The sequence below is a fragment of the Nothobranchius furzeri genome, chromosome 6 (assembly GCF_043380555.1).
Source record: "Nothobranchius furzeri strain GRZ-AD chromosome 6, NfurGRZ-RIMD1, whole genome shotgun sequence".
NCBI lineage: Eukaryota > Metazoa > Chordata > Actinopteri > Cyprinodontiformes > Nothobranchiidae > Nothobranchius > Nothobranchius furzeri.
Genome location: NC_091746.1, coordinates 78,891,134 through 78,905,109, shown reverse-complemented (window position 1 = coordinate 78,905,109; position 13,976 = coordinate 78,891,134). Strand labels below are relative to the sequence as shown.

The 13,976-nt window shown below is 40.9% G+C and overlaps 1 protein-coding gene across 1 annotated transcript in view; it reads right to left on the bottom strand.

Moving 5' to 3' along the window:
• ctnna2 (catenin (cadherin-associated protein), alpha 2) overlaps positions 1–13,976 on the bottom strand; it is a 439,259-nt gene that overhangs the window by 33,212 nt on the left and 392,071 nt on the right. Inside the window, exon 13 of the mRNA XM_015943640.3 lies at positions 1,575–1,726. Coding sequence (XP_015799126.1) covers positions 1,575–1,726 — 152 coding nt within the window. The remainder of the gene's footprint in view (positions 1–1,574; positions 1,727–13,976) is intronic.

The window sequence follows — 13,976 nt, the reverse complement described above, 5'->3', positions numbered from 1 at the left end:
GAGGCCAACCAAACAACTTTGCTTGTAAGAAGTTTTATAACCTTGCTTTCTTCTGTAGACCTGCCTCACACCGTGGAGAATCGGCTTCTTAATCCACTGAGTTCTCACGACGTCTCAATTCCAAAAGGAGTTATTACTCGGTTTAAGTGGGAGAGAAATTACACAGGAATTTTAAATCCCTTATATATGGCGCCAACATTTGCTTTCTGTATGATGAAGTCAAACAACTGAGAAAGCACAGAACTTCCATGTTGTTTCCTCAGAGAGTAATTGAACTTGGATGGGATTATGAAGCCAGCTGGTCCCGGGCAGTTCAAAGCTGCCTGTTTTACATTATTTACCAACATCAAATTATTTTCCATAATTAGATTTTTTTTTTCCCAAGCTGCACTGGGAAAGCTTCCAGCCTGCAGAAAGTTGAATAAATGAATTACACGGTGAAAAGAGGAGGGCCAGTTTGGGTAAAAAGAAGAAAAAAAAGTGGATACAGTAATATCAGTGTGTGTGTGTGTGTGTGTGTGTGTGTGTGTGTGTGTGTGTGTGTGTGTGTGCGTGTGTGTGTGTGTGTGGCCGTGGAGCTGCCAGTATCTTGTTATTTAGAACCCTTTTTATCATAACAGCTCTATAAAACAGATCCAGTGGCAGATTTTATGTAGTTATGTTTGTCCTCATCCTGAAGGCAGATGTATGTCATGAAATATCAACTAAAGCATGTCAACCAGCAGACTAAAAATGTTTATTCCAAATAAAATGAGTTGTGAAATATTTGTGTTGTAAGTCATGGTTGAGCCAACAAGTCCAAAGTTAGAATGATTGTGAAACTTACATTTTTTTAATTATTATTCCAAATTTTAAAAGACTACAATTTGTGTCCTCAGGTGATTCTAGGCAGTAAAAGAAAATACATGTTTTTTTTTTTTTTTTTTTTTTTAATCAAGCAAGCTCAAAGTAGACTCACTAATGTCCCATTCACACTGAATCAAGACGCTGCTACTTCCTCCATGACCAATTTGAACATGGCTGTATCACTGCAAATTTGGAAGATCTCTATCTTTGACCAGGTAATCTTCACACGGTGGGTACTAGCCCAATAGGTTTTGCTCTCTTATACACTGCATCCCTCCCTAACCTCTCTATACATCAGTAGCTCATTGCCATGACGTTCCTACCAACTTAGGCCACGATTGCTCACAGCACCAATTCTTACACTGCATTAGTACCCACCTATGAGCGGGGAGATTACGCTAGAGCGACATGAATGATATGGTGGAGATGTAGCATATGCAGGAGGCCAGTGCTGCCAATCCTGCTTTAAATACTCAATTACCAAATTGCGCTAGTGTTTGTAGATCCAGACGTTTTGTGCATGCCTAAAACAAATGCCATGCTATCACTCGTTAAGACGGATGTATTGTGTTCTTGAACAAAATCAGAACGTAGATGATTTATTTCGGATGTTACATCCATAGCCAGAGGAAGGAGTTGATTAGAGGATTAAAGACTTTTAAGAACTCACAGGTGTGTTTGATTTTAGGACATCTCAATGAATGTCAGTGAGTGCTCTTCAGACGTACCCGAATCATGAGGACAGCTTTCCTGATGTCACGGACACCGTCATACACCAGACGGGACGCGTCAATGAACTCGTTCTCCTCAAATGACTGTGGGGGGTTCGTGCTCAGGGCCTCAATGGCTACCTCCACTTGTTCAGCAAAACGAGGCATGACTGTAGAGGAAAAAGCAAAGGAAGTGATAGTCATCGATTTCTTTTGGATCAAATGAATGCTTTTCTTACTAGTTAAGTTTTAACCATTCACTATTTGGGGTCTCTTGCCACCTATTTAAACCTTTTCCAGAAGTCTCTGCTTGCGTAATACATGAAAATGAGGGAATCCACACCAGCATCTCCAAATGACAACATGCTATTCAGGCAGTTTCAGGTTTAAGTTTCCAATTGGTTCCTGAAAGTATGTGAATGTGTAACCAACCTAGGAGAAAGCCGTGTGTGTGCTACAGCGTTGCTATTGTGTGAGCCCGGGCTGTCAAATCATAAAGTCAATGAAGGGAAACATTCATCAAAGTCTTTTGAGCCAAATAAAAGCTGCCCGACAAAACTCCATATTGACCAGAAAAATGGCGGGTTTTGTTGTCAGGATGAACTGGCGGGAGCTGATGGAGAAGCTTTGTGCGTTTTAGATGAATGGTGCCGGGTGTGAATAGACATCGTTTAATATTGAAGAAAATGTTTCAATATTTAGCAGGGCTATCTTTTGTATGAGATCTCTTGTTGCGCCATAATCAGTGTGCTGAAGAAAAATACCAAAACACAAACGACGCTCTGAGTAGACGGACAACTGGCAGTCAAAGAAGGTCTTCATCTCTTTCATTGTCCAAAGTACTGTTTCGAAAAATCTCTTACTGTTACTAGGTTGAATATATAATGAATATATATATATATATATATATATATATATATATATATATATATATATATATATATATATATATATATATATATATAAAGAAAACAATTTACCTATATATATATATATATATATATATATAAATATATATATATATATATATATATATATATATATATAGGTAAAATTGTTTTCTTTTAGTTTAAGAGAAAAAAGCCTAAAAATAAAGATGCAGCTTAAATGACTGTTTTAGTCATTTAATAAATGATAAGTGATGATAAATTACCCAGACTCGTACAATGCTTTCCAGAGCCAGAGGACTCTAAAGTGCTTTCTGGTGGAAAAAGGTTTTGGCTGGGTTAGAAAAATAAAAACTACAAATTTGTACCAATAAAGACAATTATTTTTTAATATACAGCCATTTGGATTGATTTACAACAGCATCCTTTTGGTAGGAGAGACCCATTTTTACGAGGACAGATGGATGATAATAAAATAATAATAAAATATGGTACGAGACAAATAAGGTATGCTACTTGGCTCGTGAGCCTCAACCAAATAGCCAAGTGTGTGATTTTATTATTAATATGCACATTTTTATGCTCTCCTACATTCAAAGTGAACTAAATCAATTACCCGTCTTGCACTAAAGGTGGATCTGCAGTGTACCTATTTGTTTGATATAAAGCAGGTGTGATATTTCACCAAAACGTAAACGGCACTACAAAAAGCCTCTCTTCTTTTTTCTTTTCTTTTTTTAATTCAGTTTAATCCACTTACTGGCAGAAGCGTAAAATAGGCTTTTGGGAATTGTTGGGAAGGCGTTTTAAATAGAAATATTTAAATGTTCTCCGAGCTCTTAATGAGCAAAGTTGCTGGTAAGAAGCAATTTCACTCATTCCGGTTGAAAAATGATGAAGGGAATTAAATGTGACCATGTAGGAATGGATTTTTTTCACCCGCCAGGCCTGAGTGTAGTTAAAGGGAGAAGTTATGGAAGTACAATAAATGCACAAAAACTTCAAAGCTGAGATGGCACGCCCCTGTGAAGCATTTAAATACACACACACACACACACACACACACACACACACACACACACACACACACACACACACACACTGCCTCTACTTTTTTTTGGAAGTGTGAACCCTAATTTCACATTAGGGTGGCTCAATTTAGACACTATATTATGGCAGGTTAGAGCAAATGCACTTAGAAAGTGAAGCTGTGTGACAGAATGGAACTCTATTCATCAGGGCAACTCCAAATGAAGGTGGTTACTCCTTCTGGAATGGATTATGGAAATGGGCAACTGCCTGCTCAGATACCTGCCACAGCCACTTAGATATTGATAACATGAGTTAGGCTGTGGTTTAGCTCTGATTGGCTGGAAAAGAACAAGCTACTATAGGTTACTTATCTGTACCATACACTACAGAATTTTCTTTTATTCTACACAAATGTTTCCTCTATTCCCTTTTTGACTCGGCTTCTTTAATGACTATAGAGCTCCGGACCCCACGTGACTCTCAGTTAGTAGACGCCATATTGGCAGGCAAAAAAAGGTAAACAAACACGGATCGTAAACATGAACATGAATGGGATCGGCTTGGATTTTACTTCGTCTGAGTTTACTTCACACTTTAAAACCGAAAAAATCATTTTATCTAGCCAGAAATTAAATAGACTAAACATCTCCGACCCTTACTGTGCCCCTGGGATACTTTTTAAAAATGCCAGAAGCTGTCGGAGCGGACTTCTTACCGGACCTGGCCCAAGTGGCTGAGAGAGGGAAGTCTGGGCCTCTCGACGCTACTGCCCCCGTAACCCGACTCCATATAAGCGGATGAAAATGGATGGACAAATAACAGATTTACACGTAAGTAGTTTAAATAGAGTGCTGTGCTGTTTGAATGTATAAACTGAACGCCAAGAGAAATCACTAGTTAGATTTTTTTCCCGTGAATAAAATAAATATGTCAGGCACGAGCGTCTCAGGATCTGTCTGAGATCTGTCTCGGTGAGACAGATAATAGCAATCCAAAGTGCTTCTTATGTGTGATCTGACAATTGATCAACCATTGCTTAAAAATTAATACAGGTTAGCTGGTTAATTGCTGTGATCATAAAACACGTAAACGGCAGCACGCAGAAATAATGAGGCAAAGATTTACGTGCTGTTTACCTGCTGCTGTGAGTAATAAGACAGAAAAAGCCACAGCAAAATAAGTTTAGGAAGCCCACTAAGAATCATAATAAAAGCATTTAAAATAAACACCATACACAGTTGAGGAAACGTTGGTTTAAGTACCTGATATGAAGCGGTCGCTGCATAAGTGAAAATCTTTACTCTCGGGACCCCACAGTTTCATTTTAGCCCGGTCACTAGCGCGTTTTATTACAATGATCCAACGTTTGCGGCGCTCCGGATCTTGGGGAATCCTGTAGATGGCTCATTCCTTATGTCGTCCGCGTCTGTTCTGCATCCTGGGGCACAACAGGAATCTACCATATTTCCCGTTTGATTGAGTTTTCTGACAATAACAAATAGTCCAGCTGCGGGCTTCTGCATGCCAATATGGCGCCGTTGAGATTTGAACTGTTGCATGCTGGGAGAAGTGACGTCAACTCCCGGAGCTCTATATAACGGTAAAATGGTGGCACCACTTAATAAAGCCCCACAGTCATCATCACACACTGGTGAAATTACATCTCCGCATTTGACCCATCCCCGTGGGGAGCAGTAAGCTGCGGCTGTGGCTGTGCTCGGTAACTATTTAGTGGCTTAACCTCCCAATCCAAACCCTTAAATCTGAGTGTCACGCAGGGTGGCATTGGGTCCTATTCGGGTTTTAACCCCGATCTCCCAGTCTCAGGGTGGACGCTCTACCACTAGGCCACTGAGAAGATTAAAACAACTATTTTTGCCAAATAGGTCTACATTTATTTGCACTGTTCATTGTTGCAGCTATTTGCCATTTAACTTAGGATAACTAAGTCTTCCATACACTAATATACTAGGACAACAGTCCAAAAAATTACTAGGGGGACCTGAAAAATAAAATGAAATTGCACCTAATTTTGCCAAAAACTACACCTCTGATTAGCATTTAATAATGCATTTAAGATTTAATAACCAGCCTATTTAAAGACAAGAATCAATTAGATGGCCTTTTTTTAAAACATTTTCTACATTTAATTTACAGGTGCTGGCCAGTAAATTAGAATATCATCAAAAGGTTGAAAATATTTCAGTAATTCCATTCAAAACGTGAAACTTGTACATTATATTCATGCAATGCACACAGACCAATGTATTTCCAATGTTCATTACATTTAAATTTGATATTCATAAGTGACAACTAATGAAAACTCCAAATTTGGTATCTCAAAAAATTAGAATATTCTGAAAAGGCTGAATATAGAAGACACCTGCTGCCACTCTAATCAGCTGATTTACTCAAAACACCTGCAAAGGCCTTTAAAAGGTCCCTCAGTCTTGTTTTGAAGGCACCACAATCATGGGGAAGACTTCTGACTTAACAGCTGTCCAAAAGACAATCATTGACACCTTGCACAAGGAGGGCAAGACACAAAAGGTGATTGCTAAAGAAGCTGGCTGTTCGCAGAGCTCTGTGTCCAAGCACATTAACAGACAGGCGAAGGGACGGAAAAAATGTGGTAGAAAAAAGTGTACAAGCTCTAGGGATAACCGCACCCTGCAGAGAATTGTGACGACAAACCCATTCAAAACTGTGGGGGAGATCCACAAAGAGTGGACTGCAGCTGGAGTCAGCGCTTCAAGAACCACCACGAGGAGACTCATGAAAGACATGGGATTCAGGTGTCGCATTCCGTGTGTCAAGCCACTCTTGAACAAGAAACAGCGCAAGAAGCGTCTCGCCTGGGCCAGGGACAAAAAGGACTGGACTGATGCTGAGTGGTCCAAAGTTATGTTTTCTGATGAAAACAAGTTCTGCATTTCCTTTGGAAATCAAGGACCCAGAGTCTGGAGGAAGAGCGGAGAAGCACAGAATCCACGTTGCATGAGGTCCAGTGTAAAGTTTCCACCGTCAGTGATGGTGTGGGGTGCCATGTCATCTGCCGGTGTTGGCCCACTCTGTTTCCTGAGGTCCAGGGTCAATGCAGCCGTCTACCAGGAAGTTTTAGAGCACTTCATGCTTCCTGCTGCTGACCAACTTTATGGGGATGCAGACTTCACCTTTCAACAGGACTTGGCACCTGCACACAGTGCCAAAACCACCAGCACCTGGTTCAAGGACCATGGTATCCCTGTCCTTGATTGGCCAGCAAACTCGCCTGACCTTAACCCCATAGAAAATCTATGGGGTATTGTGAAGCGGAGGATGCAATACGCTAGACCCAACAATGCAGAGGAGCTAAAGACGACTATCAGAGCAACCTGGGCTCTCATAACACCTGAGCAGTGCCACAGATTGATCGAGTCCATGCCACGCCGCATTACTGCAGTTATTGAGGCAAAAGGAGCCCCGACTAAGTATTGAGTGCTATACATGCACATTCTTTTCATGTTCATTCTTTTCAGTTGGCCAACATTAGAGAAACAAACATTTTTTCATTGGCCTTTAGAATATTCTAATTTTCTGAGATACCAGATTTGATGTTTTCATTGGTTGTCACCTATAAATATCAAAATTAAACGTAATAAACATCGGAAATACATTGGTCTGTGTGCATTGCATGAATATAATGTACAAGTTTCACGTTTTGAATGGAATTACTGAAATATTTTCAACCTTTTGATGATATTCTAATTTACTGGCCAGCACCTGTAAAATCTTCGTTCATTTCTTCTTTTATACATGGTTTCCAAACAACTCAAATCTATCCTTTCTTCCTAAGTGTTCCACTCGACTATTTAGACTATTTTTTTCATCAGTCATGAGCGCTCAGTTGTTTTGTTTTGAGGGACTCTATTTCAGGAACAGCATCATGCTCACAAGTACAACTGTGAGAGGTTAGTACTTTACTGAAGATGAAATTACTCGTGTATATCTGAGAGGTATTTGGTTCAAATGGATAAAAAGGTCTTCGGGGAAAAGGCGAAAAAAAGTTTCCTTTAATCGATGAATATGGAGTGGTTTTTGTAGGAAACATGTTTATTCTCCTAGTTATGTGCTTTCAGTGCAGTGTCATGTTTTATCAACCACAAACCAAGACCTACAGACAAAAACTTGAGAGTAACAGATGAAAAACATGATCTAATCAGGGTTTTATTTCTTGTGTGTGCAGCTCCAGAAGCATAGAAAATGTTTAGACTGAAGCAGAACATCATTAAAGTGGTCGCTGCTGTGATCTGTAAATTCATTTAAGGGATTCTGGTAGCACTTGTCCACAGCTGCCTGCTACTTTGTTAAAAGCTGCTCTAAGTTCATTAATCCCCTGCAGCCACCTGAAGGCAGCGGGATGCGTTTGTTGACAGATCTACATCGCCTAATTTGAAGAATAATACCCCAAAGTGCAGGGCCATTCGCTTTGTTTACCTTTTGTTTAATCCCTCAAAAACAGCCCTGCTTTTTAAAACTATGGGCCACATTTAAAGGGTGATGTCAATTTTTAAGAGGAAAAATTTTATTTTTTCACAATTTAATTTTTTTCTTTCTTTCACTTTTAATGACATCTTGTCATTTTTACAAGGATCTGACGTAGAAGATGTGACTCACATATAGTGCCAAAGTGCTAGAGCAGTTTGTTTTCTGGTGGCCTGGTAATGTAGAAAATTCACTGAAGAAAAACTCTTTTAAATGACGTGTGGCAGCGCCTCCATTGGCCCAATGAGCACATCCGCCTGCAAATCTGCAGAATATCACACCCAAACAGGAAACGAGTGCATACATTTGCATCTTTGATAAGATCCTGCAGAAATGAATGAGAATTATCGTGAGACCACCATCCAAGGGCCACAAAAATCTGCTAGACCAAAAAGAGAGAGAGAGCGAAAAGCTCGCATGGTGCTCTGTACAGCAGGATGGGAAAGGAAAGAGCGTAGGAAGTGTTGAAGACTTAAACTGTGGGAACAAGTGTAGCTACAGGGCTACCAGCAGCACTCCACAAAACAGTAAATGATCCAGTTTTTTAGGAAATGTTTTACTGACATTACATTTGTTCATGTATACATTCATTTCAGCCAACATATCTATATTTCATATGCTGCTTGCATCATTTCTCGGTTACAGTTGTGAAACACCGAAGACATATGGACAACTACATGCTATGTTCTAGCAAGAGGTCAGTTCCACCTCCGCATTCACATGGCTACAGAGCGCTGCAACTCTTCCATCCAAAGTCCAACCAGATCAGACTCTAGAGGGTAGTGAGGGAGACAGGTTAATTTGCTGGAATGTGTCTTGCCCTTTTCCCCTCTCACAGATAGAAAATAGAAGCAAGACATTTGCAGGAATGTGAGGTTGTATAGAAGTACAGTTGGACCTTTTCCACATTATTTATCTACACAGGAATCCTAACAGCATGTGTGAAAAGAGTTTGCACAAGCCAATATCTGTTACTTTGCTCTTTGCACCCCATAATCTCAGAAAGTGTCTTCTTTTAAGAGGAGTCTCTGACTTGACCCCAGCGGCTTTAAGCATCCTTGGTCTTATCGCAAGTTGGATGTTTTTATGCAACATCGACACGACACTTGATGTGAAAATATTTTTGCAGGTCCGCTGTGATCTTGGTTGAAATGCTTCTCCAACCTCCCTCCCGTTTTAGTAATTTCCTCATCACTCCTCTCTTCTTACTCCTGCCACAATTAATACATTGATTAGGGGATCTCAGCTCATCTGTTTTCAAGCTGTGCATTTGCCACCTGTATGAATTATACTTTGGTTTTTCACATAGCTGCAACAGCAGGTGTATTTTCCAAAAAAGGATGCTTCCTTCTAGTGTAAAAATCTAGGCCAACTGTTGTAACAGCAAAAAGATTCTTGCTCTGGAGGTCAGCCTTATGTCACTTCCTTTGTGTTTTTTTTTATTTCATGAAAAAAATGTCACTACTTTTGAGAAAAGAACGTGTTTGCTTCTTCTTCTTCTTTGACGGTGTTTGAAGGACTGCCGCGTTCACCAACAGCCATAGCGATTAGTTTGTCCTGTTATTTATTGTCCATTTGCACATGGAGACAGTTTGAAAGACAACAGTGGATTCCACCCCTCGACTGGTTGGTACTTGGTGGGAAGTATGCTGGTGAAGGTTCTCGGTAATCCAGGTCATGGCAATACAAAGGGGTTCGAACGAAGGTGACTTTTTTGGTTTCTTGAATACGTTACACTTCTCATCCTAGGAGCTTTGTCAATTCTGACTGGAACATAGTAGGATCAAGCTTAAAAACTGTGGCTGTCTATTGTTGCTTAACGAGCAACTTAGCGTTGCTTAACGACTGCTTATGTACAAATACCCCTCCTCCCTACCTCCTGTTGAGTCATTCGCCTCTTTTGAGTGGGGGTCATCGTAGTGATTAGATTCAAGAGGATGTGACCTAGACTGAAGCTGTTTAAGCCGGGCGTACACTGTGCGACTTTTTCACTCGTAGCACTCAGCTTCAGCTCAAACTGTACGACTTCCTCGCAGAGCAGATCTCACGAGTCATGTGCTCACACTGCACGACCCAGTTCTCGGATGCGACCTGACTGCTCACACTGTACGTCTGGTAGCAACAGGTCGGCCCTAAAAATATGCTAAAAATAGCAGTTTTTACACAACACGTCAGACTTTTTTGTCTTGTTTTGCCTGTTGTCCTTCGGGAGTGCTGCAGGAGGACACACAGGGATTTATGGGGGTTGGATGAGGAAAACGAAATAAAGAAAGTAAATCTGTGTTTTGTGATCAGTTTAATTTGACACGAACACGACAAACACACTTTCTTGACAATCTTTGTGAGTAAAAAAACATGTAGAAACAAAAACAAACAGCGTGTTATTAGGGAAATAACGAGCGGCGTTGATGCAGGATTGCGCATGCGCCGCTTCAACAGTGCGATACCCTCACGAGGGACGAGCAAAATTTTAAACACGCCAGAAGTCCGTGCGACCTCACGACTGCTGATCGGCAGCTGGTCAGGTGGTGTTAATCGCCTCTCGTAACCCCCTGTACACTACACGACCGCTCGGCGCTAAACTCGCCCCGATGTCGTGGATTCTCGCACGAGTGGAAAATCGGCTCAAAAAAGTGAAAAAGTCGCACAGTGTACGCCCGGCTTTAGGAATAAGATTCAGAGCTGCATTATAGGTGGGGGAAAGGTGAAACTGAGTTTCTGGGAAGGCTAGTATCCTTCTCCATGATGTACTCAAGTTAGCAAACCTTTCTGAATACTATTCTTCCCAATGTAGAAGCAAATAAAGTTACTTTTCCACTTTGTTGGCAACTAAGTTCACCAAGAGGGATTTCTGAATAAAAAGAAAAAAAAATATTAAGTTTTGTTCGTGGAGCTATTATTTTAGAGGCATGCAGTATGAAGTGTCTTTACTTCTATCCCTTAAGTCCCGGCTGCATTTCCTTGTAGTGCACTTGATCCACTGATTTACAGGGATGACATGTGGGAGGCAGTGTGAGTGTATGTGTTATTACTCACTGCTAAACCCTGCCTAAATCCTATTTTCTGTGGCCAAACGTAATAACAAGGAGCACCACCTCCCCACCTCTTCTAAACGCCACACAGTCATCGTGAAGACCATATATCAGTTTTTAATCTCACTTCTGCAGGTTTCACATTAATGGGCAACTAAAAAAAATGTCCATCTTTGGAGAGGTAGATTATTTTAAACACAGAGTGGTATTATACAGAGAAAAGTGTGACAGGGGGGAAGAGGAGGGGTGTAAAAGCAAGAGAAGTCATAACCACTTTCCCATTAGGCTATTGATTTTTCTCCCTCTTCAAGGACACACTTCAGTCCCAGACCCATGTGTGTGGATGGTCTGTCAGGAATCTATGGCCAAGCTTTGCACAGTGTGTCTTGGCCGCCTGATTTCGAACTGGTCGTAAATTTGACCCGTGCTGAATGTGTGAAAGAGGGATGAGCAAACTGAGAAAAGGGCAAAGGGCAAGTACTGTCGTAGAGAGCGTTGCGATGGTGTGGCTGCTGCCAGCAAAATGGGAAAGCAGTGCTGATTGGCATGAGTTGATGGGCATAAAAGCATGGGTTATCTGATAATAAATTCATTTTACAGACGTCAAAAACAGACAAATCGGCTAACTAGCTCAGAGAAGCAAGTGGTGTACACATGCATGGCAACAACACATGGGCAAAAAAAATCCCAAAACAAAAAACAAGGACCACATCAATGGTTTCCACTAAAATCTTCACTCACATCGTTTAGCAAAACCCTTCGTGACAGATTTCGACTTCTTTGGGCAGAGTGTAGTTAATTGGACTCAGTATGCTCTAAAACGTGTGTGGTCCTCTATTCTTTTTCTTTGTTCAGCAACACTTAATCATCTTTCCCCCTAGCTATAGATTTCTCCTTGACTGTGTTCAGATCCATAGACATCAGGTCTGAGAGGACTGAGGGGAAAAGAAGGCAAAAGTTCACCAGGATCAATAAGTGCTTTATGGTCCAGATCAGATGTGCATGGTAGCCCTTAAAAATCCAAACTACCACTAAGAGGCAAACAGGAAGGGGAAACACAACAGCTGTTCATCACAGAGAAATATGAAGCCAATGGAACACCCGTGTGATGTAGTTTCTATTGGCCTCCCATGCTGACATCTCCATTAATATCCAGAAATTTTAAAGTTTTAGATATGAGCATCTGTTGGGGCAAATACGCTGGCCACTCCAGAGTGCATCTGCTAAGTTTTGCTCTTAAAGATCTTGTATTGGGGGGAAAAAAGACATTTATCAAGTTTTTCGCCTTAATATGTCCCAGTTTTTTGTTTTGTGTGTTTGATTTTGTTTATATGTTGGAAGTGAATGGTAAAATCAAAAGGTGCCAAAATCTACAGTTTTAAATTTAAAACTATTTGACCTTTCAGATCCATCCATCCAATTCAGCCGCTTATCCGAGGCTGGGTCGTGGGGGCAGCAGCCTAGGCAGGGAGACCCAGACTTCCCTCTGCCCAGCCACTTGGGCCAGCTCCTCCAGAGAAATCCCAAGGTGTTCCCTGGCCAGCCAAGAGACTTAGTCCCTCCAGCATGTCCTGGGTCTACCTTTAGGACTCCTCCTGGTTGAACATGCCCAAAAAAACCTCACCAGGGAGGTGTCCAGGAGGCATCCTAAATTGATGCCCAAGCCACCTCAACCGGGTCCTCTTGATGTGGAGGAGCAGCAGGTCTACTCTCAGCCCCTCCTGGATGACCGAGCTTCTCATCCTATCTCTAAGGGAGAGCCCAGCCACCCTGTGGTGAAAACTCTTTTTGGCCGCTTGTATCCGCAATCTCATTCTTTCGGTCACTACTCAAAGTTCATGACCATAAGTGAGGGTAGGAACGTAGATCGACTGATAAATTGAGAGCTTTGCCTTCTGGCTCAGCTCTCTCGTCACCACGACAGATCGGGACAATGCCCACATCACTAAAGACGCAGCACCAATCCGCCTTTCGATCTCACGCTCCATCTTTCCCTCACTCATGAACAAGACCCCGAGATACTCCTCCGCTCAGGGCAGGACCTCATCCCTGACCTGGAGAAGGCATTCTAACCTTTTCCGACTAAAGACCATAATTTCGGATTGAGATCAGTTGATTTTTATCCCAGCTGCTTCACACTTGGCTGTGAACTACTCTAGTTACAGGCCATGTTAACGCATCTGATTAGGGAACTACAGCATAGAAGAAATCTACACTTTCTCTTCTTTATTTTTTTATTTGACTTAATTGTAAAAGTACTATAATGATTTTGGTAATCTCATACTGTGATCCTTTTCTTTTTTTCTTTTTTTTTTGGCTTTAACCAGGACAAAAGAGGGAAGAGACAAGAGGAGGGAGGTTAAATTTATAATCTGTGATCAAGATGTGGAAAAAAAAGGTTGATATTAAACACAATCAAGTGAATTTTATTATTACTTATTACTTTATTGGCATTGAGGTAAATTTGACCAGCAGAAAATGAACATTATTTCCCATTAAGTTTTGATGTCCAGAGACTGATTTGGAGATTTTTGGGTTTATCATTTCTTTAGAAAAAAGAAACTCCCAAATTAGATATGAAAACCCAAACAGTACTGAGCAAAAGGTTTAGACAGATGTTAAAAATGCTTTAAACAAAGAAGGCTTTCCGAATTATAAATGACTGTTTATTTTTTTAACAATTTACAAAACGCAAAGTGAGTGACCCTAAACATAGCCTACAGCCAAAGTCATTACGAAATATTTTCAGCGTAAGAAAGAACAATAAAAGCCCTGATCTCATCGGGGTGTGTCTGCGATGACATGGATAGACTGAAGGATGCGAGGAAGCCTACATCCACAGAAGATGTGGGGTGGTAGATTGTTTGGAACAATTACTCACACCAGCCTAAAACCTTTGCACGGTACTGTATACTTGGGAGTTAAACTTAAGGACAAACAACAAA